Raw genomic sequence first — 27,363 nt, 5'->3', positions numbered from 1 at the left:
CTAAACAATATGATATAAATGCGGGAGTGCCTCAGGGTTCTATCCTTGGACCTCTATTGTTCCTGATATTCATAAATGACCTCTCCGACAACATTGCCTCTGAGATGGGTATATATGCTGATGACACTACACTCTATGGCAGACACGACAGGAAGACGAATGAACACATTTCTAAAGAAATGGCAGAAACACTAGAGGAAGACCTCCAATCTGTAGTGGAATGGGGACAAAAGTGGTTGGTCGCGTTCAATGCTGCCAAGACTAAACTAGTTTCATTCAATAATTACAAGAAACCCTCTCTACCACCCATAGCAATGGCCAACAACTCTTTATCTGAGAGTCCATCTTTCAAACTCCTTGGCCTAACGTTCACAGGAAACATGAGTTGGAACAATTACATTGAAGGCATTGCCAGGGCCGCTGCAAGAAAGGTAGGCTCTCTCTACCGTGCTAGAAAACTACTAACACCCGAAAGTATCCTGTACCTCTATAAGTCCACCATTCGCCCATGTATGGAGTATTGCTGCCACATCTGGGCTGGTGCATCTGCTACTAGTCTCTCGCTCCTTGACAAGGTTCAAAAGAGAGTCGCAAACCTGATAGGTCCTGAACTGGCATCTAAGCTTCAGCCTCTGTCCCATCGACGAAATGTTGCATCCCTCTGCCTTTTCTACAAGTATTTTAGTGGTGAATGCTCTGACGAACTGCAATCACTTGTGCCCCCACGACGCGAGCACCCTCGACAAACCCGACAGGCTACTAGATCCCACCCCCACACTGTAGAGATCCCTAGATGTAAAAGATCTTTTTACTCCAATAGTTTCTTCCCCAGAACCGCAAGACTCTGGAATTCCATTCCAGGTCTCTGCTTCCCCAACAGTACTGACGTGCAGAAGTTCAAGTGTAACGTGAACCGACACCTTGCTGCCCAAATCCCTACATAGTACCCCAGTAGTTGTTTCCCCTGATAGTAGCCCCCTACACCAAAGTGGCAATTTGCCTTGTTCAAGGTGAAAATGTAAAAAAAAAAAAAAAAAAAAAAAAAAATTTGTAAGTTCCTAATCTGTAACAACCCGTGTTGTTCAAACTCCTCAGCTTAACATTAACGTGCAACACAAATTTTTTCTTTACCTACCTTCATCCCAAACAAGGCATATCACCACTTAGATGTAATTGGGACCATGTCTAAGAAATATTAACAAGATGTTGGTTTATGTTACATTTGAACTTCTGCATATCAGTACAGTCAGGGAAGCAGGTAGCAGGAAAGGAATTCGAAAGTCTAGCTGTTCTAAGGCAGAAGCCATTAGAGTAGAAAGCTTTTTAACATTTAGAGACCTCAACAGTGAAGGGGTGTGATTTTGCTGGTAAGCAGGTTTGTCAGGGATATTATGTCAAGCGGGCACAAGTGCAATAAATTTATCAGAGCACATGCCATTAAAACACTTGTAAAGCAGACACAGGGATGCAACATTGTGGCAATGGGACAGAGGTTGGAGCCTAGCTGACAGAGTGGGACCTATTAGATTGCAGACCCCTTTTTTGAACTCTATCCAAGAGTGAAAGGCCAGTGGTAGATGCACCAGCCCACATGTGGCAGCAATACTCCACGCATGGGTGAATGGTGCAAGATACTGTCAGGTGAGAGTAGTTTTCTAGCACAATAGAGAGATCCTACCTTTCTTGCAGCAGCCTTTGCAATGTTCTCAATGTATTTGCTCCAATTCATATTTCCTGTGAATGTTAAGCCGAGGAGTTTGAAGGAAGAATTCTGAGGTAGGGAGTTATTAGTCATAGATATCGGTGATTGGAGAGGCTTCTTGTAATTGTTAAAGGATGGCAGCTTAGTCATACTAGCATTAAATGTTATCCATTTACAGCCCTCATTCCACTATGGTATGGAGGTCATTTTCTAAGGAGTCAGCCATTGTCTTGGATTTGTGTACATCCGTTCTTCCCTTATGCATGTTATAGAGCTTGTATTATCATATACCCATGTTGCACACAATTAGAACAAATACACTTCCAAAGCTGCTGCAAAGAAGGTGGGCTCCCTCTACCATACAAGAAAATTACTTACACCTGGAAGTATTCTATATCTCTACAAAGTCACCATTCACCTACGTATGGAGTATTGTTGCCACATCTGGTGTATCTACCACTAGCCTATTTTTCTTAAGAGTTTCCAATGTAAAAGGTGAAGCAATATTAACCAAACCAACCCCTGACCCATCGCCAAAATGTTGCATCCTTGTGCCTGTATTATAAATACTTTAACGGCATGTGCTCCAATGAACTTATAGCACTTGTGCCCCCTTGACTAAAGTGTCAAGCAGTAAAATGCAACCCTTTCACTGTTGAGGCCACTAAATGCTTGAGAGCCTTCTACTCTAATAGTTTCTTTCATTGGATGGCTAAACTTTGGAATTCTCTTACTGTTTCCTGCTTCTCTAATTGTACTAATATGCAAAAGTTTAAATGTTATGCAAACACACATCTTGCTGCTCAACTACCTACAGTCTCTTGCAGACATGATCCCAAATAGTAGCCCTTTATATCCAAGTGGCAATATGTATTATTTGAGGTGAATAAGAGTAAAAAAAAAAATAAAATCTTTGGAATAATATGCTAAGCCATTTTATGTTTGCATGTACATTATCACTTTTCACCCACATTAAAAGCATGATTGTCCAATTAGCAAAGATGATGATCAATCTGATCTTGTTAAAAAAAAAAAAAATCCCATTTTACATATTTCAAAATTAACTGTTCCAAAATTATGTTATTCTGTCAACTAAAACAATACAATTTTAAATCAATACATTTCAAAAAGTGTCATTCGTTTCATTGAATTGAAGAATATTTGGCATACAAGTATTTTTGCTGCAAGAAGGCACAAAATATTAAAGAAAAAAAAAACAAAAAAAAAAAAAAACACACACACAAAAAAATGCTACTATTTTAAATAAAGAATCATGTTTTATTTTTTTGGAGAATATTTGGCTGATAATGTCAATCATTTTATAGAAGAAGAAAAACTAATTTCTTTTTAATATTGACCCCAACAGCATTTATTATTTGAAAAAAATAAAAATTATTGACCATAAATAATACAGATTAATGTAAAAAAACATTTGAATTTCCACGATTTTCGTTAGTATTAATAAAAATCATGGAAAATTGTTTATTTTGCTTTATTACATATGCCAGCAGATGCACAAGCATCATTGTAATGATAACAATTTTTATTTTTATTTTTCAAAGTATTTATTTGTCAATATGCAATGTTTTACAAGCAAATTTATTGTTCATTAGATAAAAAACAAGTTACCAGTTGAAGAGGACATTTTGGAAAGAAGTGGGTAAAAAAAGTCAATTCATTAAATAATTATAAAAAAATATTTTTTTAATTAAAATTTTTAGTGAAAAAAAAAACAAAAAACAATATGAAACAAATTGAACAGAAATTTTTTTATAATAGTTATCTATATTGGGGTGGGGTGGAAATGAAAATTGGAAGAGTATTTTATATTTTTTCTAGAAAGTGCATAAAGATGGGGGGGAAAAAACAAAACAAAAAAAAACAACAAAAAGGGTAAGTTAAAAGAGATCACTTAAAGACTTGTTTAAAAAAATCTTAATCAAATAAAATTAAAAATAAGAAAACCTAAATAATTCTGCATTGTCCTTCCTTTCCTCAACTGGAATGGTCACACCGAGACCCTATGACAATAATATCGACTGGGGAAAAAAAAAAAAAAGGCACCACAAATTCTTCCACATCAAAATTGCTGGCACCTTCGTCTGCTGGTCCGTACAGTTACTCAATAATCAGGTCCACGAGTGATGATTTCTTTGCAGGTGGGCCGGAGGAGTATGGTGTGTTCAAACTGTGCCGTATAGCAGCCCTTAACATCACAGAGTGGGGGGTAGGGTACGACAATGCCAGAATCGCAAAGGTTCTTTAGGGCCATTAGATACTTGGTCTGTCCAAGACGATCTAGCCAGCGGCGACAGAATGCCAAGGTGCCGAAGTTTTGGTTTATGACATTCAGCAGTTGTTTTGATTTGGCTACCCTATAAAGAGAGAGAAGACATTATAAGAACAACAACAACAAAAAAATGGCTATGTTAACCAATGTTTAATATTTGAAAGTAAAAAAAAAAAAAAAAAAAAAAAAAAATTATATATATATATATATATATATATATATATATATATATATATATATATATATATATATATATATATAAAAAAACAAAGAAAAATCACCCTTTTTCATTTATTGCTATAAATAGGTAAACATTTTTGTAATTTTGATACAAATTTATTTTAAATAAGATCGTCAAGAAAAGAAAATGGTAAAACAATTTGTACTAGTGACAGTGTTTTTTTTTTTTTTTTTTAAATTTATTAGAGCTTAGCATAAATGATCTTCATTTTTTTTTTTTTTTCCTACTTGCATGACAATATTTTAGGATTCATCATTTTCAATCATGGAGGATTTGAAAGAATTTAATCTATTAAAGAATCATTTTTCATAGCTTTTGATTTAGATTATTGTATCAAATGGAAGCTGGTAGCAAATGAAGTTAGATACATTGATATACAATCAATTTGATTTTCAAGTTTGAAATTTGATTGTTGAATTTTCTCAAGGTGAGATACACGCACAATTTATAATACAATTCTGTACTAGTGTTTAAATCAATTTGTTTGGACATTATGAACTTATTTTTTCTTAAAATCTTAAAAAAATTAATCAAAGCATGTATTTTTTATCTCTATTTTCCATAAAGCAACAGACTGAACTGTACTGGAACACCATACTTTCAACAGATTAAAACTCTACACTACAGCAATAACAAAGAAAAAGTTAAAAAGCCACTTTTGTTTTTAGCAAAAGAGAATTTAATTATGAAGAATAAAATTAGTAACTGAATACCGTGATGTCATTTTTAAAACTGGTTTTCTTTTTTTCTATAATTTGTTTGCAACACTTGATGGTAATAAAGAAATAGCTCAGTATTAATAAAATTGTTACCATTTCTTGTGTCTGTATTTTTCGTCTCTACGTGACAAACTTGAATTGTTTCAATTTACTGTTGTTGATCAATCTTTTGAAAGAATAAACAATTGTACTAAAACAAAAGCTACTAGAATTCATTTTGGTTATTTCACAAAGTTAATCAATTTAGTCTAGATAATAGTTGTATGGAGAAAAAGAAAAATATTTGTGCCCGTTTCAAAATTTGAAAGTTATTTTTGACTTAAAAAAAAATCTTAAAATCCACACTTATTATGAAGATTGAAAGTTTTGGATACTATTCACATTTGATAATTTAAATAATTAATAATGTAATCATTAAATTCTATAATTAACTAGCAGGGGTACCTGTGCCCGGGTGTGGGGAGGTGTGTGTGTTTTTTTAAATAACAGTATGAAGTCCAAATGGAGAGATACGTTAAAATAAAGTAGTAATAGGGGGGGGGGGAGAAGAGGAGGAATGAAAACAACAGTAGGTAGCCAGGGTGGAGAGAGGTGTTAAAAAAGTGGTAGCAGGAAGGCAGACTTGAACCCGTGACACAAAGGCGGAAAAGAAAGTGAAAGAAAATCTGACGTCCTACCAATGTTCTGGAAGTCGAAAGTGAATGAAGCAAAGTCAATCCAACTGATACGATAGCTTGAAAATGGCGATGCAAAAGAAAAAAAAAAAAAAAAAAAAAAAAAAAAACTAACCCCTCCTTGTAGAAAACTGCAGTTTAGAGTGAAAGAATTAATGTTTTTGGCCAATTTTTCAAAAGTTGTTGTCCGAAAGGTTGAGCTTTAAAATGATACCGATCTCGTGAGGATCTGTCACCTCTGTCGAAAGTTTTTACGAAACATACAAACACACACACTTTGCCCTTTATATAGATAATGTAATGATTTTATAATTAAATAGCGAGGGGTACCCGGAGTTACCCGGGTGTTTTTCGGGGTATGTGAAAAAAAAAAAAAAAAAAAAAAAAAAAAAACCCCAAAAAAAAAGAAAACAGTTTTGAATGAGGTGAATAAATCGGTTTGTTTGTTTTTAAAAACCCACTCCGTTTATTAGGAGCGAAATAAAAGCTAGTCTGATATGACGAAGTCGATATTGAACAAACGTTACTTAGCTCTCTTGAGACAACTGACTTTCGGCCTGTGATTAGAGTCGAGTTTCGCTTTTTTTTTATACCGAAAACCGAATGTAACGCGTGCCGATGTGGGAAATGTCGAATAATTAACGTTTGAAAGTCAATAAAATTAAATAGACAGGCGAGCTCCGTGGGTAACTCTGAGATATTACAATTTATAGATGATATAAAAAGTTTTAAGAAGTTGTGAACCGAGCAAGCGCTTCTCTGAAAGAAGCCTTTTGTGGACATCGAGGAAAAGCATACATACATACATTTTCGCTTTTATATATATATAATGTAATGATCAAATAATGTAATTAAATTTATCTCACAATCCCATTCAAGCAACATATACATGAATATAATAGAAAAATATGTAAACCTTCCTGCTTACCTAAGTGGAACATGTCCAACTTCATAGTTCTTCATGTAATGAGAACATTCCATATCATCATGAACGGCGCCTCTTCCAGTGCTGCCAAAAGTTTCAATGGCATAGAATTCAAGTTCCTAGGTGAATGAAAAAAGAAATTTATTTTAAAAGTTTAGTGAGTCATAGGGTGTAAAAATTTGCATTCTCCAACATTCCACGAGAAATTTATATTAATATCATTATATATATATATATATATATATATATAATTATATTATTATATGATCATTAGTTTAACATTCATTTTACATGTTGGCATGCATTGGGATGACTCAGAAATTGACCTCCTAACTGCTAGTGAAGTCTTTATTTACCCATTTTTCTGAAGTCCATCCTTATCACTTATTCGCATTTTTTTTCCCTTGCCCTTCCTATGTGAATCGAACCTGCTACCTCAACATCTACTAACACAAGAACTATCAACCATTCTTTCAGCATGACCATACCATTGAAGTCTACTCTTCTGAAAATGTCCCTATACAACATTCCCTGTCCAGTAATTGTTTAGTGCTTATATATCATATTCAAAAAATCTTATACATTGATCAATTAGTTTTTGGTGTTCAAAACACCGTAATTATGCACTGATAAGTGTGGGGGGGGAGGAGGAGGAGGATAAGATGTAACGCACGCGTCACGCGCATCACGTTGTAACGGGACATCTCACGTGCATCACGTTGTAACGAGAACGATGTCCCGGGCCTGCGTCGTCCAGTGGTGGACCCCTCCAGCGTGACCAGACTCGTACTGGTCCCTGGAAAACATACCTCCGCTGCTCAAGGCACGTTAAACGTGCATGACCCCAAGTCCGTGTGGCAACATTGTCCTCTTCGGCCGTCACTCTGGTTTTATGTCTGCGTTTTCGTCGTCTGGCGTCAGGGCATACCTGAAATAAACTGCATCTTCACTTATGCCGGCAATCGAAAAACAAAGAAAAAACTCTGAGGTCATTTTCGGTTAAACCAAATAAAATAATTATTTGCAATCATTCTACATTTGTTTAACGTCGTGTTTTCGTTATCCGCGCTTCGTGATGCAGGTTGTATATGTGAGATTTCAGGTTAATTCTCTAGCTAAGAACAAGAACTTTTTAAGTTAGTCCTTACTGAGACTTCTGCCCCTGCCTCTCACCCCAGGCGGGGCAAGAGCCGATGTGTACGCTTCGCTCGCTGACCAAAGACTGCCAAAACCCTTCTATATCTCCTTTTTCGAGTAGGCGATCGCTGTTTATATCAAAAGCATCTTCCTTCCTTTTCTCCATTATCTTCTATTCCCCCCTCTTTCTTCTCTTGTGAATTTCTTTTTCCATCCCTCTATTTTCTTATACTTTTCCCTTTCTCTATTGTTTTGTGAACATATCTGTCAAACTAGCTTGGTGGTCTCTTGAGTTAAAACACCACGGGTCTCCGATTTCCGAGCAGACATTTTGGAGCCCAATTCTCGAGACTGTCCGAATCAATTAAAAACTCATTCTCACCAGATCCAACTATAAAAATAATCTCCTTTTTTTTTTTCGCCATTAAAACAGATATGTCTCCCGAGGATCTCATAAACGCTTGTCTTAATCTTTGACACAGTATCAGCACGCCCCCCTCCCCCTCCGGCCATAAGCATTCTTATCTTCACCTAGCTGAACGGGACACCCGGCATCGTCCGGTGTCCCGTCACATCCGCCCTCCCCTTACACCTGTCAATTAGCCATAATTGGCATATACGCGACCTGCATCAGAAGCCGGCTCCGAAATTAGTAATTCTACAGTCTAGGTCAATTAACAGCAACTAACAAAAATTGTCCATTCGGCATGCAAAAATGTTCCTGTATCAATGGTCCGGTTGGTATGCAAAAATGTTCTGCTCTAATGGTTCTGCTTATCCCGGTGTATGAGATTGTATACATGCATATATTTTTTTTTCGATTGTTAAACTCTCATTTTTTTTTCTCTACTAGTCCTTTTAAGGTGACTAACCCATGTACATGCAAAACAGTTTCTCTTTTCTTTTCATTTTTTTTTTCAATATTCGGTCCTTCTCTATGCCTTAATCTATGTGCATGCAACTGAGGAAAGCTAACCATGCTCAGTCCACTATCAAAGGAGGGCTCATACACCATTTAACTACTTGTTCATTTTCTCTTCCTCATAATTCATAAAACAATCAGAAAAATATTTGCACTTTTTATATTTGTTTTTTTTCTTCCATTCTTTTTTTTTTTTGTTAATAATGGCTTAAGGATTGACTGTGCTGCAACCTTGGGTTTTGTCGATAGTTGCAGCCCATGCACCCTATCCAGGTTTTGGTGGAGGGCACTCATTGGTATCCCTGCCCCGCCCAGGCGCGCTGCCGTCAGTGGTTTACGGTCACCTGATTTCTCCCTACACTTAACATTGGGGAGGTCTCTTCATCATTGACCCCCACTCACATCCTTATCCAGCTATCTGCAAATTAAAAAACACTCTCCAGATTTTTCTTTTCTCACACCTCATTGAACAAATCCTATCCACATATCCATTTTTTCTTTTTTCGTCTTCTTTTTTTTCTTTTTTTTCTGACACTCCCCTTCCTTTCCCAATCTAGTCCGTCCTCAACTAAACTGTTTCTTTTTTTTTCTTTTTTCCAGAATTTCCCAAATACAATATAATACAGAATTCCCAATACAATTAATTCTTTCTCCTACGAGATCAACAAAAGTTTCCCGGCACACCAATCAGATACACACACACACACACACACGTACATTTTTAGTGCATCGATCCAACCGACGGCAACAAAATCTTTCATCTCAATTTCTTCCCCATGGTCCCAAATATAAAACAACATAGGCGTGCCAGCTGGGGAGGGTGCATATCGTTTCTCCTAAGTACCCCGGTGCAAGGAGACTAAGTTTCCTCCACAGCTAATACGTTTTCCAAACCATACTTACACAACGTTGCACTTTCCTGTACAGCTTTCATTAAGCTCTACGATACCCAAGCTTTTTTTTTTTTTATTACCTTCACTTGTCCCATAGGCATTCTCTCACTCGGAACAAGGTACAGCATCTGCCCTAACGCCACACCCAACATGCACTATTCTCATCCAGTGAAGGAGAGATCCTGCCCTTCAGTCCCATAATTTGTCCCCGCAGCGCCATTTTGGTCAGAGACCAAGTGCAACAACTGTTTCAACGCTACACTAACAATATTCAATCCCCGTCCCGTGAAGGAGAAATCCTTCTCGACTGAGCGTTTCTAAATTTCTCTTTTCCAAAACAGAACAATATCAGCACCGGTAGTTTCTTTAAGATATTCTACTCGACAGATTAAATGATTTAACACTACCATCAGTTAGATTATTACTTCTCTCACTCTCACTGGTAACAACAAACGTTTCTAGGCATCCTGTACTCACCCAGCCGTCAGCGAACAATAACTCCATGCCATGCCCCCTTGTGAAGCATTTTCTTTTCCGCCAGGCTCCTGGTCGGCTGGTATACTGCTTCGAATACCAGGGAGGGTACTCAGCCTCGCCCTCCAACGAGGCAGAAAAAAAAAATAAAATTGACGGAGTAATTACCTTCTCCTAGTATAACACACCTGAAAATCACAGGTCCTTTTTCGTGTCCCATCACTGGACTTACGCCGTCTTATGCGACCAGTATATTTTCCAATAATCTCACAATATGTTTTCTCGTGTTACCATACCTGACAATCACAGGTTCCCTTTGATAATTTTGCAAACCGTGCACTGGGTTTACGTCTTCCAACCACCCGTTCCCTTCGGTACTAAGATGTCTTAAAGCCCATTTTTTTTATTTCGTAGGAGCAATGGAGTTCGCCGCCGAGCGACCAATAGAGACCCTTAAACACAGGACATCCCTCAATCATTAAGTTGTTTTTTTTTTCTTCTTAACTACAATAATTAATAATAATTATTATTATTTTATTTATTTATTTTTTTTTTAATGACTAATTTAAGATTTGAATACCTGACTAGGGCAAGAATAGATTTTCAAAAATAAACGATTCAGGATATACATCAATCAATAAAAATAGGGTGCTACAATTCTGTTTTATTCTGTTCGCCTCTCTCCCTTCATCTGGCGCGTGTCTCATAATTTATGACTTCCTCTGTTTGCTTGTCTATCCTTTTTTTTTTTCTTTATTGCTATCAGTTTGATATGCTTCTAACTAGCGACTCTCCTTCCCTTTCTTTTTTTTTTTTTCTGGCCGGGCGCTACGCGTGGCTGGCCGTTGGTATTCTCATCTTCATCATCTCCCCCCTCCGCTATCAGGGGTTGTCTGGTTTTTATTGCTACCCGTTTGATATGCCTCTAAATGGCGTCTCTTCTTTTTTTTTTCTTTCTTTCTTCCTCCCTTTTATTTCTTTATTTATTTAACTATCTAGGTAACCACACCTATACACCCGTACACGCGCATACACACGCACACGCCTGCACATACCTACATACTTGGATCAAATCTACTCCTATACGGCAGTTTAAACACTTAAAACTAAATTTCAATAATGGAATTAATTGTCAACAAATTAAAAAAAATTTCCTTTCTCTTTCTTTTCTCTAGTTTAATAAAATTCTCCCACCCACCGTCTATTTAACGGTCTTAGAATGGCATCGGTACTGCCAGAGTGCCCGATTGCCGGTTTCTCTCTCTCTCTCTCTCTCTCTCTCTCTCTCATATCAGTGATAACATATGCGCGACTGTTCTTAATGCCCCAATACAACAACGTATCAACCCGTTTAAACAAATACATATTTCATTTTCACTTTTTTTCTTTGGGGGTGACAAAATAAAATCAACAATACTTTGCAATATTAAGAAAAAAAAAAATCTTTACAGAATACGTAACCAACGAAAAGCACCCTGACAACAGCGCCTAAAAAAAAAAATCTGGGCGAAGCATATAGGAACCAAAAAAATCTGCCCCTACCTTTCTCGTCTGCTTCCTTCCTTTCCATATCTCCACTTCCCTGTCTCGCTGCATTTTTTTTCTGCATTCTGACGGCTATTTATGCCCTCAAAGTTCAATTTCACTCTTTCTTTTCCCTTCGGTACGTTCAATGTCAGTCTTTCTTTTCTCTTCGATAAGTTTTCTTTTCAATCGTTCTTTTTCTCCTATTTTTTTTTCCTTTTTTTTTTCTTTCTCTAAACATTTTTCTGTGCTATTTTCCATTTCCTTTATATATTTTTTTTCAAGGGAACTGAGTTCCAAACGCTTCAAACTGTTTTCGTGGCAACTCGTTCGTGCACATTCCAGATGTGATGATCCTAAGTCATCGGCACCACGTTGTAACGCACGCGTCACGCGCATCACGTTGTAACGGGACATCTCACGTGCATCACGTTGTAACGAGAACGATGTCCCGGGCCTGCGTCGTCCAGTGGTGGACCCCTCCAGCGTGACCAGACTCGTACTGGTCCCTGGAAAACATACCTCCGCTGCTCAAGGCACGTTAAACGTGCATGACCCCAAGTCCGTGTGGCAACATTGTCCTCTTCGGCCGTCACTCTGGTTTTATGTCTGCGTTTTCGTCGTCTGGCGTCAGGGCATACCTGAAATAAACTGCATCTTCACTTATGCCGGCAATCGAAAAACAAAGAAAAAACTCTGAGGTCATTTTCGGTTAAACCAAATAAAATAATTATTTGCAATCATTCTACATTTGTTTAACGTCGTGTTTTCGTTATCCGCGCTTCGTGATGCAGGTTGTATATGTGAGATTTCAGGTTAATTCTCTAGCTAAGAACAAGAACTTTTTAAGTTAGTCCTTACTGAGACTTCTGCCCCTGCCTCTCACCCCAGGCGGGGCGAGAGCCGATGTGTACGCTTCGCTCGCTGACCAAAGACTGCCAAAACCCTTCTATATCTCCTTTTTCGAGTAGGCGATCGTTGTTTATATCAAAAGCATCTTCCTTCCTTTTCTCCATTATCTTCTATTCCCCCCTCTTTCTTCTCTTGTGAATTTCTTTTTCTATCCCTCTATTTTCTTATACTTTTCCCTTTCTCTATTGTTTTGTGAACATATCTGTCAAACTAGCTTGGTGGTCTCTTGAGTTAAAACACCACGGGTCCCCGATTTCCGAGCAGACATTTTGGAGCCCAATTCTCGAGACTGTCCGAATCAATTAAAAACTCATTCTCACCAGATCCAACTATAAAAATAATCTCCTTTTTTTTTTCGCCATTAAAACAGATATGTCTCCCGAGGATCTCATAAACGCTTGTCTTAATCTTTGACACAGTATCAGCACGCCCCCCCCCCCCTCCGGCCATAAGCATTCTTATCTTCACCTAGCTGAACGGGACACCCGGCATCGTCCGGTGTCCCGTCACATCCGCCCTCCCCTTACACCTGTCAATTAGCCATAATTGGCATATACGCGACCTGCATCAGAAGCCGGCTCCGAAATTAGTAATTCTACAGTCTAGGTCAATTAACAGCAACTAACAAAAATTGTCCCCCCCCCCCCCCCCCCCGGCCATAAGCATGCTTATCTTCACCTAGCTGAACGGGACACCCGGCATCGTCCGGTGTCCCGTCACAAAGAGAGGAAAACATGGGCGGAAAAGTAATAAAGATGGATTTGAAAGAAAGAAGAATAAATACAGACCTGGCCAGAAATAGGATAAATTGGAAGTCAATTTCTAAAAACAGGCCAACACATGTCAGCATGTAAAAATCGATGGTAAACCGATGATGAAAATTCAACTTACCTCCATTCTGGTCGCTTCTCCACCCTTTACAATAGGTACAGTCTTGCCAGCATGGATCCTGTATGGGCCAATCATGTGACCATTCAAATTACGAATGGATTTCACTGAGGGAAAGAGGCAGAGGAAAAATACCTTGAGCATAAGGTTAGATATACATATTTCAGTTCAACAAAAAAAAAAAAAAAAGTGTACTTCTCGTTATCAACAATTATAAATTATCAGAAATAAATTTATTTATGTCAAGCTGCCTACAAAAAATAACAATTTCAAAGAATAAATGGCTATCCCCAACAATTGCGTTCCCAAAACAAAGATGGTGGAAATGGATACAGTTGATGTAAATATGAAATGAAAGCATAAAACAAAATACAAAACCATACAAAAATATATATATATTTTTTTTAATTATTTTAGTTTTAACACTCGTGTTATCGTGAAAAAGAGAAATTTTTTTATTTTTTTTACATTTCTTTAAATAAAGATTTAAAAGAAATAAGCGTTAAAACTAAATTAATTTTTTGAAATAAAATATTTCCATATAAATATATTTAAAAAAAAAAAAAAAATAACATAAGAAATGTAAAAACTAAAGTAATTTTTTGAAATAAAATATTTCTACATGGTTTCGTATTTTGTTTAATGCTTAGTGAATTCAGTTTTGTATTTACATCAACTATGCTCATTCTCGCCATCTTTGTTTTGGGAGCGCAATTGTTGAAGGTAGCTGAATAAAAGTTTGTAGTAGCTTTCATATTTTTTTTTTTTAACATAGGCATCACCACTTATCAAGGCAAGGGGCCACTCGAGGATAAGGGTTAAAGAGTATACAGTAGTCAATTGGACAATATAGTAATTGTCAATAATGGAAATTCAGTAAATTTGTTAAGCAGAATGGTTTATCAAGAACTTGTTTACATTGGACTTTTAGACAAGCTTATTGAAGTCAGCTGGAAAGCAGGAAAACAGTTTAAAAAGTGATATCTATTGATATCAGAGTAAGAGTGAACCATTCAATAGATATTCAAAAAGTAAAGCCTCCTATTATTTTTTTAAACTGAAAAAGTTGAAGAGCTAAAAATTGTGGTGCATTAACACAAACAAGCTTTTGCACTTTAGAATTTATTTTTCTACATAGTCATCACCATTCTCAATGCATTTTTTGCCAGAAATTCAATGACGTATCTCTTCTGACGCACTCCATGATGAAGGTGTTTTTGTAGAGTTTCACACTGTCAATATCTGCAACAGAGAGATGAACCTTTCAAGTCATGAATGCATAAGTTCAGTCATCATAACAATGCAATTTGCAGTCCCTTTTGATCCATTCGAGTGGAATAAAAATAGGAGGCATTAATTTTGAAACGTTCCTTGTAAGATTCTTTCCTTATGAGTTTCAGGGGAAGAAGAATTTTGCTCAATCTATTTTAGCCCTTTTATCTTATTATACATACAATAGAAAGAAAAAAGAGAAAAACGGAAAAGGAGAAAGGTGAAAGAATTAAAGACTAACGAAAAAGAAAAAATGAAAATTAGATTAAAAAAAAAAAAAAAAATTTTTTTTATAAATCATATATTTTCTCTTTTTTAAGTAATACCTTGATAAGTTTTTCCATCTAACTCGACTTCATAAGATTCCATGACTTCTTGTATAGCTTCTCCTATGTCACACAGCCTTACATCTATGCCGGCTTCCTGAAGAGAAAAATAAGTATACTTTTTTGATTTTGGTACACAAGTTCATCATAGTTTTTATTATTTTGGTTTTAATTTAAAACAGAAAACTAATGATTAATGTAAAGCATATGTGCGCCACCACTGCCATTTCGTAGTAATAGCACTTATATTGAACAATATATTTTTAACAATGGAATTTAAACAGAACCAATCTGCAATATCATCAAGAGAGAAATAAGATGATGTTGATAATGTTTTTAAAAAAAAAAAAACCCACTGATTTGTGTCTTAAGGGGGCTAAAAATGCCTATAAAATGATAAATTAAAAAAATTTTTTTTTTATAAAATTTGCAATTTTAAATTATGGTGTTTATTTAAATTACAATTATTTTGAAAAATCAATATATCGAAAATTCTTTACGATGTTATCCATCATGGAATGAGGACATCGTAATCCAAAAGGTACGTAAACTGATCAAGTAGTATTTGTTTTAAATTATTTAAGAAAATAAAATTTTTTTATGCGTTGTATGGAAGAGCAGCCAGTCATATTTGTTTAAAACGCATTTTAATTCAAGGGTGGCATTTTGACAATCAATACTTATCTATTTCTTCATAAGAAATCAACGGTTGCTAAAAATACTTAAGTGCTAAAATCATAAAATTTGATAAAAAAAAAAAAAAAAAAAAAAACCTACTTGATCACTTTACATGATTTTTAGAATATAACATCTTTATTCCGTGATGATTATGTACACCTTAAAGATTATTCTGTATTTGTTTTTAAAAAAAGTGAAATAATCACAAAAATTATTTACTAAAAGACAGACATTTTGATAGATGTTCAAGAATAATTGACAATCCCTATTTGAGATTCAACTTAATATACATGATACACATTCAAGATACAAATTAAAAACCTTTGAACTCTACATAAATACATCTAAACAAAGGAAAGACTGATTTACCTTTATACCAGTCTCTGTGGCATCATGAACAGCCTTTATCAGGTCATCATATTTGGGATTAAAAGTTAACGTAAAGGCACAGTCAATTATGTGACCTACAAGACAAAAATTAATTCAAATTATGAAAAATACACAAAAACAAATTTCAATTTTCATGATTGAGACAATTAAATTCTAGAAATTTTACAAAGATAAAAAAAAAACTTTAATAAGAAAAGTTTTCAAATATAACTATGAAAGAATAGTTTCAGTTGGAATAAAATTTAAATTACAAATTTTTTAAGCAAGAGAAATATCTGGGGGGGGAGAGAGAGAGAGAGAGAGAGAGAGAGAGAGAGAGAGAGAGAGAGAGAGAGAAAGAAAACAAAAACAAACAAAAAATGAAATAATACATAATAGGATTCTCTGATTATATAAATTATAAAGATAATTAAATTAACTTACTTTTAATAAGATAAAAAAATTTGAAAAAATTTGAGTGCAGAGTTAACCTCCCCACTTTTCCCGCTAAAAAATACGATGGTGACTTTTACATGCGAGGAAGGTTGAAGGTTATATCAACCAAAACATTGTGCAGATAACACTCAAGATGAGAACAATTGTCCAATTAATCCAAATAATGCATCATACCTCATCTAATAAAATTCAGAACTCTAATTATGAACACATAAAATCCCTTTTGAAGATAACAAGGATTGGTTCAGAATCAAGTTAAATTTTAATTAGTCAATTTCATTAAAATTCTTATTATACTTTTAACAACTATTATTTGAGAAATTTACAAAAATAGACTGCCTGCAATTATTCAGATTAGAATATGTTTCCAGAATATTCACACAGGGTCTGCCTTAAATAACTATGTAATTCTATTTCAACATCATAAATGGATATCACATGTATATGTAATGTATGGATAATAATATAAATTTAAAAATGTCAAATAGAAACATAGGATTTAAACTTTCAAATTCGAAATGGAAGAAATGCCTAAATAATAAAAGTTACAAAAGAAAATATAATTACTTATCTATTAAACCAAAAGTAATGGAAAGGAACTAACAAATACTGACAAACAAGAAAATAACAATGTCCATTTTGAAGATTTACAAAGAGATCATTGAAAGATAAACTGTTGGAAATCTAAACAATTTAAGATTGAAAAGTAAAGGAACTATAAGCTGGTCCCTCCTAGAAATGAACATAAAATAAAACGAGTGATTGCTGTCTAACTTTTCTTGGGCATTGGATTGGGTGAAATGGTCTGATTAACACTTTCATTTTTTTTTCTTGTAGGACTTAATATAATACTATTTTCAAACCCAGACAGCAGCAGATTGTCTTGCTGGTAACCATGAAGAATAGGTGTGATCAGGGGTGTTGACACTTGACAAAAAAACAAAAAACAAAACAAAAAAACTCATATTTCCAGAGAAATGAAAGAGTATGTTTTTGTTGCGATATCATAGGGAGAAATTAATTTAATCCAATCCCGTTGAGTATCCTCAAGGGAGACATTCATTCTTATGGAAGACAATTCAACGCCTATGTGATGCAGGATACCTCTGCTAGTCTATTATATAAAAGTCAAAATGGGTGTGTGCGAATTTGTATGTCCACGAAAGGCTTTTATCGCCGGGCTTCTTGACGTTACTATTATAGAAAACTTTCCTTATACTTTCTAGATGATAATATCTTTGATTTGCGAACAGATGTCCATCTTTATTTTGATCGACTTAAAAAGAAAAATTCCCTCTGTCCCATTCTTTCCAATGTTTGTCTTTTGTATAAAAGCGAAACTGATTGTAGCAAACAGCAATGCCTGGCTCTCCTGCCAGGGACATCCAAAAAGGCAATTAGCTTTGATCAATGTGGGCGAAACCCTTCATATCAGACAACTGCTATTCATTTGGATGTTGTCAGAGCCCCCCCTTTTTTTTGGGGGGGGGAGGAGACTGGTTTTCCCCAACATCGTGGATAAACAGATATGACAGAAACTGGCCTATAGCCAGAGTTAAGTTTATGATTCTTAACTTATGTCAGACGTTCATTTCTGCGCCTGCTTGAACTCATTCACTTAACTGGCCATTTTTGCAAGTCAACTTTTTGATTGACATCGCTAAATTTGAACGCTTTTCACTTCCTGTCGTGTCATAGCGTGGCGGTAAGATGCCAGGTTTTCTTTCATTTTTTTTTCCGCCTTCGTGTCATGGGTTCGAGCTTGCCTGCCTAGTACCACTTTTTCTTTTTTTTTTACACTCACAAACACCCGGGCACCTAGGCTAGTTTTAGATAAATCTCCAAGCATTCTTGAATCAGTACTTATTGCAAACTCACACAATTAAATAATATGAAGGTTTTTATAGTTTATCTCTTTCAATCAGTAAACTTATATTAAATAGAACTTAATTTTAGACACAGATTAACTTATTTACACCAGAGAAAATAATACCTATAATAATTAACGTATATATTCAATAAATAAAAAGGAAAAAAATCAATGATCATATTACAATTACACATCCAACATTTTAATTATGACTATATTAAAAAAACAAAAAAAAAACAAAAACAAAAAAAAAACAAACAAATTGCATGATATTTTAAATATCTAACGGCTATATGACGTTAAAAAAAAAAAAAAAAAAAATCTCACATGCTCCATGCCACAATGCTATACACACTTTGAATGCTAATGACATTTTTCGTTTTGAAATAGAACAAAGACATCTTTTCACATTATAAACACAAGTACATTTTCAAATATTGTACTGGTATTTTATTTTCTTTAAATTAATCATCCCGAAGAAGTCTTGAAATAAAAACAAACCGTTGAGCATATAATTTGGTTTGTTCGTTTTCCATTTTCATCATGTCGGAATATTCCATAATTTTCAGTTTTCATATATATATATATATATATATATATATATATAAAATGCACTGTCCATAGACAGGTGAATGGCTAAATGTTGTGAAATACAAACTTACCATTAACATGTGTTCCAAAGTCGATCTTGCACACGTCATCATACTGCAGCACCGTATTGTCTCCCGCATTTGGCGTATAGTGAGCAGCACAATGGTTCAAAGAACAACCGGTTGGGAAGGCTAAACCAGCCTTTAAACCATTTTCATTGATAAGTTTACGGGCTATTCCTTCTAAGGTCTCACTAAAAAATAAGATTCAAAGTTGGCATTACATCATCAATAAGAGTTACAAATTTTTTTTTCTTTTTTTCAAAATTGGTATTAACAATTACATATTTAATGAGTTAAAATTTTTTTTTTATTTTTTACATAGGCGTCACTACTTATCAAGGCCGACAGGCCACTCAAGGATAAGGGTTAAAGAGTGTAGAGTAGTCAAAAGGTACAGATAAAGAGTGGGGAAAATTATTGATAATGTTTTCAGCTAGTCTAGTGTTTCTTGTGAAAGTTTGGCGAGGAGGGACCATAGATTGAAGCTCAGTTGAACACTTTCCATGAAAATAACGATAAAGCAGAGACAAACTCGCAACATCTCTTCTGTGAGATAGAGGTTGCAGCGAAGAGAAAAGGACATCTCCCACCAGGCCACGAAGTCTATTTTGAACCCTATCAAGGCAGGACAAGTCTTTTCTAGCAGCTCCTGCCCATATGTGGCAACAGTATTCCATCCTTGGACGTATCTGGCTCTTATATAGATAGAGAATTGCATCAGCAGTGAGATATCTACTGGATCGATAGAAGGATCCGACCATTTTTCCAGCGGCCTTGGCAACAGATTTGATGTATGAGTTCCATTTAAGATCAGGAGTAAAGGTCAAGCCCAGAAGCCTGTCAAAACTTGAGGCCTCCTCAAGACGCGAGCCATTCATTTTAATTGATGCCAGATGGGGATCAGAACGTTGATGATGTAAAGATAGAAGTTTGGTTTTAGATGCATTAAAAGTAACCAGCCACTCATTTCCCCATTGTACAACGTGATCAAGATCAGAGGAGAGAGAATCGGAGAGAACTTGGTCGTTTACTGTCTTAGATGTGCTACCATAGATGGTAGTGTCGTCAGCAAAAATGTCTACGAATGATGTAAGGATGTGATTTGGAAGATCATTAATGTAGATCAGGAAAAGAGTTGGGCCCAAGATGGACCCCAGCATTAATACTGCAGGCCTCTGATTTTTGCCCATCAACTACTACTCTTATGAACCTATCAGAGAGAAATGATTTAATAATTGAGAAGACATTTCCAGCTATACCATAGCTTGAGATCTTGTGAAGTAAACCTTTAGGCCATACCCTATCAAAGGCCTTTAATATGTCAAGAGCAATTGCCCTGGAAAGGTTGCCTCTGTCGAGAGATTCGCTAATCCTATGAGATATAACTGTAAGCACATCTGCTGTAGATCTAGCAGAACGGAAACCATATTGTGTGTTACTAAGAAGGTTATTTTTGCTGAGATGGTTGATTACTTAAAGAAAAAAAATTTTAACATCCGTCTGGAAAGCTGCATTCTCATTTTGGTGAGGTTTTCTGCTTCTAACCCCTGTCCCCCATTTTGTAATATTCTCCTTTTATTTCCTCAAGTTTGAGATTCATGGTATAGCACCCTTACTAGTGACATGGCTACAAGGATAGACATAGAAACAGAAAATTCCCGCCATCTCTGCCAACTGTTCGCGCAAAATACTGCCAACCTAGAAAACAGCTTTTTCTTCTCCCTTTGTCAGAAAAATCACTCATTAAAAAATGAGGACTGAGGGACAAAAAAGAAGCGAGAGTAACAGGAGCTGCCGATAACGCCTCCACAATGCGCTTTCTACTCTCCATAAATTGCGTTCTAAACAGTCACTCTTATTAAACAAACTGCTCATTTTATGAAATTATTTTTATATAATCACTTGAATAAAAGTTAAATGTTCTCATTTATGGCTACACAGAACCCTTGTGGATATTTTCATTTTACAGTTTCTTAATGGAAGGAGGAGACAATTCTTTACCTATTAGAATAAAAAAGATTCTATTTGCATTAACTGCTTGATTAAAAAGTTGTCTTGATTCAAACTAAGAAGTGAAATACTTTGGTAAAAAATATTTTTTTGATGTATAAAAATGACAAATTTATACAAATTAACATTTACTTAAGCAGATTTTGAAAACATGAAAAAATACCTCTGTACAAAAAAGCTAGACAATGTTGACTTACCAAATATCAATCATCTTCATTCCAGGCTTGATATAATCTCGCATGTATAACCGTGTCTGCAAAAGAATTAGACTCATTAGACAAGAATCAAAATTGGTTGCTAGGACTGAAATGAAAGTAACAAATCCATAAAAACAGAAAACGCTGCCCCCCCCCTTTACAATCTTTAAACCTTTACATTATTTTGTCTAATGTTTCAAGTTAAACTGAAATTACAATGTACCTGATATATTGATATTTGATGCAGACTAGTTTATTTTTGGTTTCACTATGTTATTGGTATGAATATTTTATCTTGCTTCAGTTTTAAAATAAAAACAAAAACTTTCAGTTAAGAAATTTATTAGAATGGAGACACTTTCTCTTACCTACTAAAACAGATTAGAAGAAAGTTATGTGCAATTATACAGAATTTGTTCCTCTTTAGTTTTTAAATAGACATACATTATATATATATGATATCAAGTGTATGTGTCTTACCTCCACATAATTTACATATTTTTTGTTCTTTAATCAGTCAATAGTTTTTTTTTTAAATTTTTATTTCACAAAATAAATCTATGTTAACAGCACATCATGTCTGTTATTTGGTAATATGGTGTAGACGATGCATGTTTCTTCGATAAATTTTCACTGGCAAGCAAAAAAGGGAGTTAACTCATCTTTGTTTACAATCTAATTTAATATTAGTATCATTTATAACAAAACTTGATAAATCAGCATTAGAAAACCTTTTAATCAGCTAATTATGAAAGGCCTATTAATCAGTAATCAGCCAATTTGCATCCCTCATATATACATAGGCTATATAACCTTGAAAAAAATGGTATGCACCATTCCTAGGTGGGGGACCATCATGTCAGGTTTGGTCATGATTGATCCACACAGACACACACTATTACTTATGTGACTTCAAGTGTGCGTCTGTATGTTTCTTGCCTCCACATTAATTACATTTTTTTTTTTCTTTAATCGATTAGCGAATAGTTTTTTTTTATTTTTAATTTTACAAAATAATTTGATAACAAAATTTATTTTTGTTTCTTCATAAACAAGTAAATCTTTTTATTTTTACTCCAGGTCAATGTTGAATATGTGTATCCCAGCTCTCTGCAGTAGATGTCATTCTCATTGCAGGTTGAACTAGCTTCCTCGAAAGGAGGAAGTGTCAAGGGAATATTAAATTCAAAAGTGGCTCCCAGTTGCAGGTATATCCCGGTCCGGGGAAATGACGTTAAGTTTGTTGAGAGGTGTCAACGTCCTCCTACATATAGCGCCTGGTACATCCAAATGGTCACCCATCTGATACAGACTAGGCTCAATGTTGCTTAACTTCTGTGTGTCAGTGTGATTAGAACTTCTATAAATACAGCTAGTGTTATATAATGTATGTTAACGAATCACTAAGACAAGAAATTTGGTAGTAGGTACGTTAGATAAGTCAGATTAAATTTATCAATCTTTTATATTGGTTAGTAGTACTATGTTATATGAAACATGGAAAATTCTCCAAAGTATCCCACGATAAAAATCATCAGTTAAGCCAGCTAGTGTTACAAGTGCAACAGAGTATTTCAAATTTATTGGCACAAAAAATAGCTAGGTTAAAAAAAAATCATGTAAAAAGACAGAAGATATTTTGAGTATTTAGCAGAGAAACCAATGAGGGGGGGGGGGGGGTAAAAAATTCAAATATATAAAAATTAAATCTTACCAAAGGCAAGATGAGTTATTCTTCTACCTATCTGGATAAGTTTTGTGTGTTTTTACTTACTTTAAAAAGTTTATCCGGTTCAGAAAACAAGTTGTCTAGTGTTACGTGAAAACAAGAAAAAAATGGTCGCGATTTTGCACTTACATCATTGAAGTCTGGAGATGAGTTAAAAATCAAGAATAAAGCACGATACTGTTAGACACAAACCCAATAAATGTTATCGTGACATTTATTGAATAGATTTCTAACTTTCTTCAAGTCTGGATAATGAGTTAAAAATCAAATAAAATAATATTGATTTTTCATGCATCATCCACACTTCAACGATGTGGATGTAAAATCATGACCATTTTTTCTTGTTCTCATGTAACACTAGACAACTTATTTTTGAACTGAATTAACCTTTTAAAGTAAGTAAAAAGAAAAAAAACCCTAAAAATCTAATATTTTCATCTATATAAAATCTGATGTTAGACATCCTTATAACTTCCGCTGGTACATCCTCCGTAAGTACCCATAAAGAGCACAACCTGATGCTACCCCCGCCTCCATCAAAAGTATTATATTGCATGCCAAGTTGGCTGGATGATTAAACTTAGACCCATATATCAATGTAGTTGCCAAATCAATATTTGATTGTGCCTAGCCAATTTTTATTTATTGTTGCACTATGTTCTTTGCAATAAAAAAATGTTACTATTTATTGGTTTCTTAAAAACCAACAAAAAATAAGCTTATTCTAACCCGGAATATTGGTAAAATGTGGGCATTTTCGACTAATGCACAAAAAGAATTTTTTTTTTTTTTTTTTACATAGGCATCACCACTTAACAAGGCCAAGAAGCCACTCGAGGATAAGGGTTAAAAAGGGTACAGTAGAAATGGGACAATATAGTAATTGTTAGTAAATGGAAATTTGGTAAATTTGTTAACAAGTGGAACGGCTCATCAAGAACTTGTTTACGTTAGACTTGAAGACAACCATATTGTAGTCTGCTGGAAATCAGGAAAATGGAAGACAATTCCACAAGCGTGCAGTTCTAAGAAAGAAGCTTTGTTCATGGAATCTACGTTTAGGTTTAGGTACAGACAAAGAGTGGGAGGAATTATTAATAGTGTTTTCAGCTAAACGGTTGTTTTTTGTAAAAGTTTGGCGAGGGAGGACCACAGATTGAAGCTCAGTCGAACACTTTCCATGAAAATAACAATACAGCAGAGACAAATTCGCAACATCTCTTCTGTGAGATAGAGGTTGCAGGGAAGAGAAAAGGACATTTCCCACGAGGCTACAAAGTCTATTTTGAACTCTATCAAGGCAGGACAAGTTCTTTCTAGCAGCTCCTGCCCAGATGTGGCAACAGTATTCTATCCTTGGATGTACCTGGCTCTTATATAGATAGAGAATTGCATCAGCAGTGAGATATCTACTGGATCGATAGAAGGATCTCACCATTTTTCCAGCGGCCTTGGCAACAGATTTGATGTACGAGTTCCATTTAAGATCAGGAGTAATGGTCAAGCCCAGAAGCTTGTTAAAACTTGAGGCCTCCTGAAGATGAGAGCCATTCATTTTAATTGATGCCAGATGTGGATCAGAATGTTGATGATGTAAAGAGAGAAGCTTGGTTTTAGATGCATTAAAAGTAACCAGCCACTCCTTTCCCCATTGTATCACATGCTCAAGATCAGAGGAGAGAGAATTGGAGAGAACTTGGTCGTTTACTGTCTTAGATGTGGTACCATAAATGGTAGTGTCGTCAGCATAAATGTCTAAAAATGATGTAAGGATGTGATTTGGAAGATCATTAATGTAGATCAGGAAAAGAGTTGGGCCCAGGATGGACCCCTTAGGGATTCCAGCATTAATACTGTGAGCTTCTGATTTTTGCCAAACAACTACTACTCTTATGAACCTATCAGAAAGAAATGATTTAATAATTGAGAAGACATTTCCAGCTATACCATAGCTTGAGATCTTTTGAAGTAAACCTTTAGGCCTTAGATATGTCAAGAGGAGGATAAGCGATCACCTGAATTCTTAAATACAAGGCATACTGATGAAATTTTCCAGGGTGATGGGAAGCAATTCTCCTTAAAACAATGTTTAAACAGTTTTGTAAGTATGGGCGCTAGTTCTGGTTGAAGTTTTTTTTAAGTATTATAATCGGAATACTGTCAGAGCCAGTTGCCAGTTGCTTTACTGGAATCAAGGTTTTTGATTAGCTTGGCAACATCACATACAGATATATGTATATCACATAGCGTGTTTTCTGATACAGGAGAAAATATTGGGGGTTGGCGGTATTGGTCACAAAGGGTAGAATTAGCTGCAAAGTTCTTGGCAAGGAGTTTGGCTTTGTCTGATGCTGACGAGATTATCTAAGGTCCATTGATGATAGTTGGGATAGAGCACACGCTTCTGTTCAGGATTCTGTTTGCTTTTTGCTAAAACTGGTGGGAACCAAGCCGTTGCTCAGCTACTTTTGACTTGTTGGACTGAGCATACAACTCTCTTGCATTCTTTATTACTTTCTTACAATGGTTGCTGGCAGTCCTGAAAGCGGCTTTAAGTTACCATACATCTATTATGTTGGAAGCAGTGGAAAAAGTGATTTCTGTGCGCAATGGCAGCAGCACATTTTGGAGAGAACGATGGGGGGGTGGGGGGGCTGTTAGGTTTTTGCTGGAACATTTTTGAGGGTATGAACGGTCTATACCTACAATTAACCATTCCGTCAGGTCTGATACTATAGATGACACATACTTTTTAAACATGGAACGCAGAGGTAGATCCGATATAAATGTACGGAAGCTATCTCAGTCAGCCTTAGTGTATCAATATACTGTATGATGGAGAGATACGTTTGGGGACTTATTACATTTCATTTTTATCTTAATCGATACAATAGAGTGGTCGGAAGATCCAAGAGGAGACAGAACAGAAACTGAACATAGTTCAGGGCAAGTTGTGAGAAAAAGGTCTAGTAGACTTGCATAGTGGCCGTCATTGTCGGGCACACGGGTGGATTCGTATCTCATATCTGCTAGAAACATCATATCTGTTTCTGGTTTTATTTTTGATTTTATATTGTTTTTTTCCTTACACTGAACACACAAATACAAAACGTTTACATCATTGAAAAAAGCTCCCATTTTAATAATATTCTGGATCAGAATATTTGTTTTATTTATTTTAAAACTAGCTGGGCTACTTGATGTTGCTCGGGACCATAATGAGAAAATTGAAGTTGATTTTGCATATAATTGTTATTCTTTGGAGAAATGAATTTTTAATGTCTATTTATCATTTGATATTTCGAGCAAAAGAATATTTTACCTACCTATGAACTAATTGTACCTTCCCTAGGACAGGTAATTTACAGAATATATATGAAATAATTTTACCTTTTGAGGATGGGTAATTTACAACACATATTTAAAATATGTTTACCTACCTTCAGATGGGTAATTTATATACATATATGAAACAATTTAACATACTCTCAACAGGTATTGTACAACATACATGAAATAATTTCTCTTCCCATGGATCATTAGGATTTCCAAATTAATACATAAATACATATATGTTGGTTAATGAGTTCGCAACTATTGCTTCATCATAAATTTCAACATTATTGCGTTTCTGAGATGGACGAGGGGAAGGGGGGGGGGAGAAAGAGATGGATGGTGGGAGGGGGAGAGAAAGAGATGGATGGTGGGAGGGGGAGAGAAAGAGATGGATGGTGGGAGGGGGAGAGAAAGAGATGGATGGTGGGAGGGGGAGAGAAAGAGATGGATGGTGGGAGGGGGAGAGAGAGAGAGGGGGAGAGAGAGAGAGAGAGAGAGAGAAAGAGAGAAGAGGGCCATTCCGTGTCAACTCATCTAGAAGTATGGGATTTTGAAACTCATATTCACAGATCTGGCTGTAGTTTGCACTGAAGATAGAATAGATAGGAGCTAAGAAATCCTTAAAATTTGAACACATAACTCCAAGCGGTTTCTGATTTAGTGCATCATTTCATTTTGGTGTTAATCGCATAATGTGACGATTGAGCGACAATTTTATGTCATTTCTTTGAATATTTTCTGATTGAAAGATTGTATGGGCCTGAAAATTCACACAGGTAAGTTTTTTTTGACTAGATTAATCCAAAAATGGCATCAGATTTTCTCAAAAATGAAACCTTATAGAGATATTTCGGATTTTTCTACATGTGCCTCCAAATCAAATAAAAATGGGTGTAGCTGGCATGGTAATGTATTACTTTTTGCATATTTTAGACGCAATAAGTTGTTTCTGGACCAAAAATGGTTAAAAGTTCTTGTTTCGTTCACTCGCATTTTCTGTGACAAATGAAAAATATGTTAACAGTAATTATTATATCAAGCCGATAGAAAAAATATGTACAAAATAGAGCAAAAATTTAATTATTTGAAGTTTTCAACTAGGATTTTTTTTTAAAGACAACTTAAAACTCTATATTGATTTTGTTTTCTACTTGAAAGTCATTACT

The 27,363-nt window shown here is 35.3% G+C and overlaps 1 protein-coding gene across 1 annotated transcript in view; it reads right to left on the bottom strand.

Annotated features, from left to right (window-relative positions):
• Positions 1 to 3,242: 3,242 nt before the first annotated feature.
• The window catches only part of LOC145303508 (uncharacterized), a 61,260-nt gene continuing 37,139 nt past the window's right edge, over positions 3,243 to 27,363 (bottom strand). The window contains exons 6-12 of the mRNA XM_080144941.1: positions 21,133 to 21,188; positions 18,935 to 19,116; positions 15,947 to 16,041; positions 14,900 to 14,996; positions 13,305 to 13,408; positions 6,555 to 6,670; positions 3,243 to 4,077 (exon numbers count right to left, since the gene is read on the bottom strand). Coding sequence (XP_080001067.1) covers positions 3,825 to 4,077; positions 6,555 to 6,670; positions 13,305 to 13,408; positions 14,900 to 14,996; positions 15,947 to 16,041; positions 18,935 to 19,116; positions 21,133 to 21,188 — 903 coding nt within the window. The 3' untranslated portion in view covers positions 3,243 to 3,824. The remainder of the gene's footprint in view (positions 4,078 to 6,554; positions 6,671 to 13,304; positions 13,409 to 14,899; positions 14,997 to 15,946; positions 16,042 to 18,934; positions 19,117 to 21,132; positions 21,189 to 27,363) is intronic.

Source organism: Euprymna scolopes, chromosome 19 (genome assembly GCF_053919585.1).
Source record: "Euprymna scolopes isolate OS-2025 chromosome 19, ASM5391958v1, whole genome shotgun sequence".
Taxonomy (NCBI): domain Eukaryota; kingdom Metazoa; phylum Mollusca; class Cephalopoda; order Sepiida; family Sepiolidae; genus Euprymna; species Euprymna scolopes.
The sequence above is the reverse complement of the archived record's forward strand: the minus strand, read 5'-3'. Positions and strand labels throughout refer to the sequence as shown.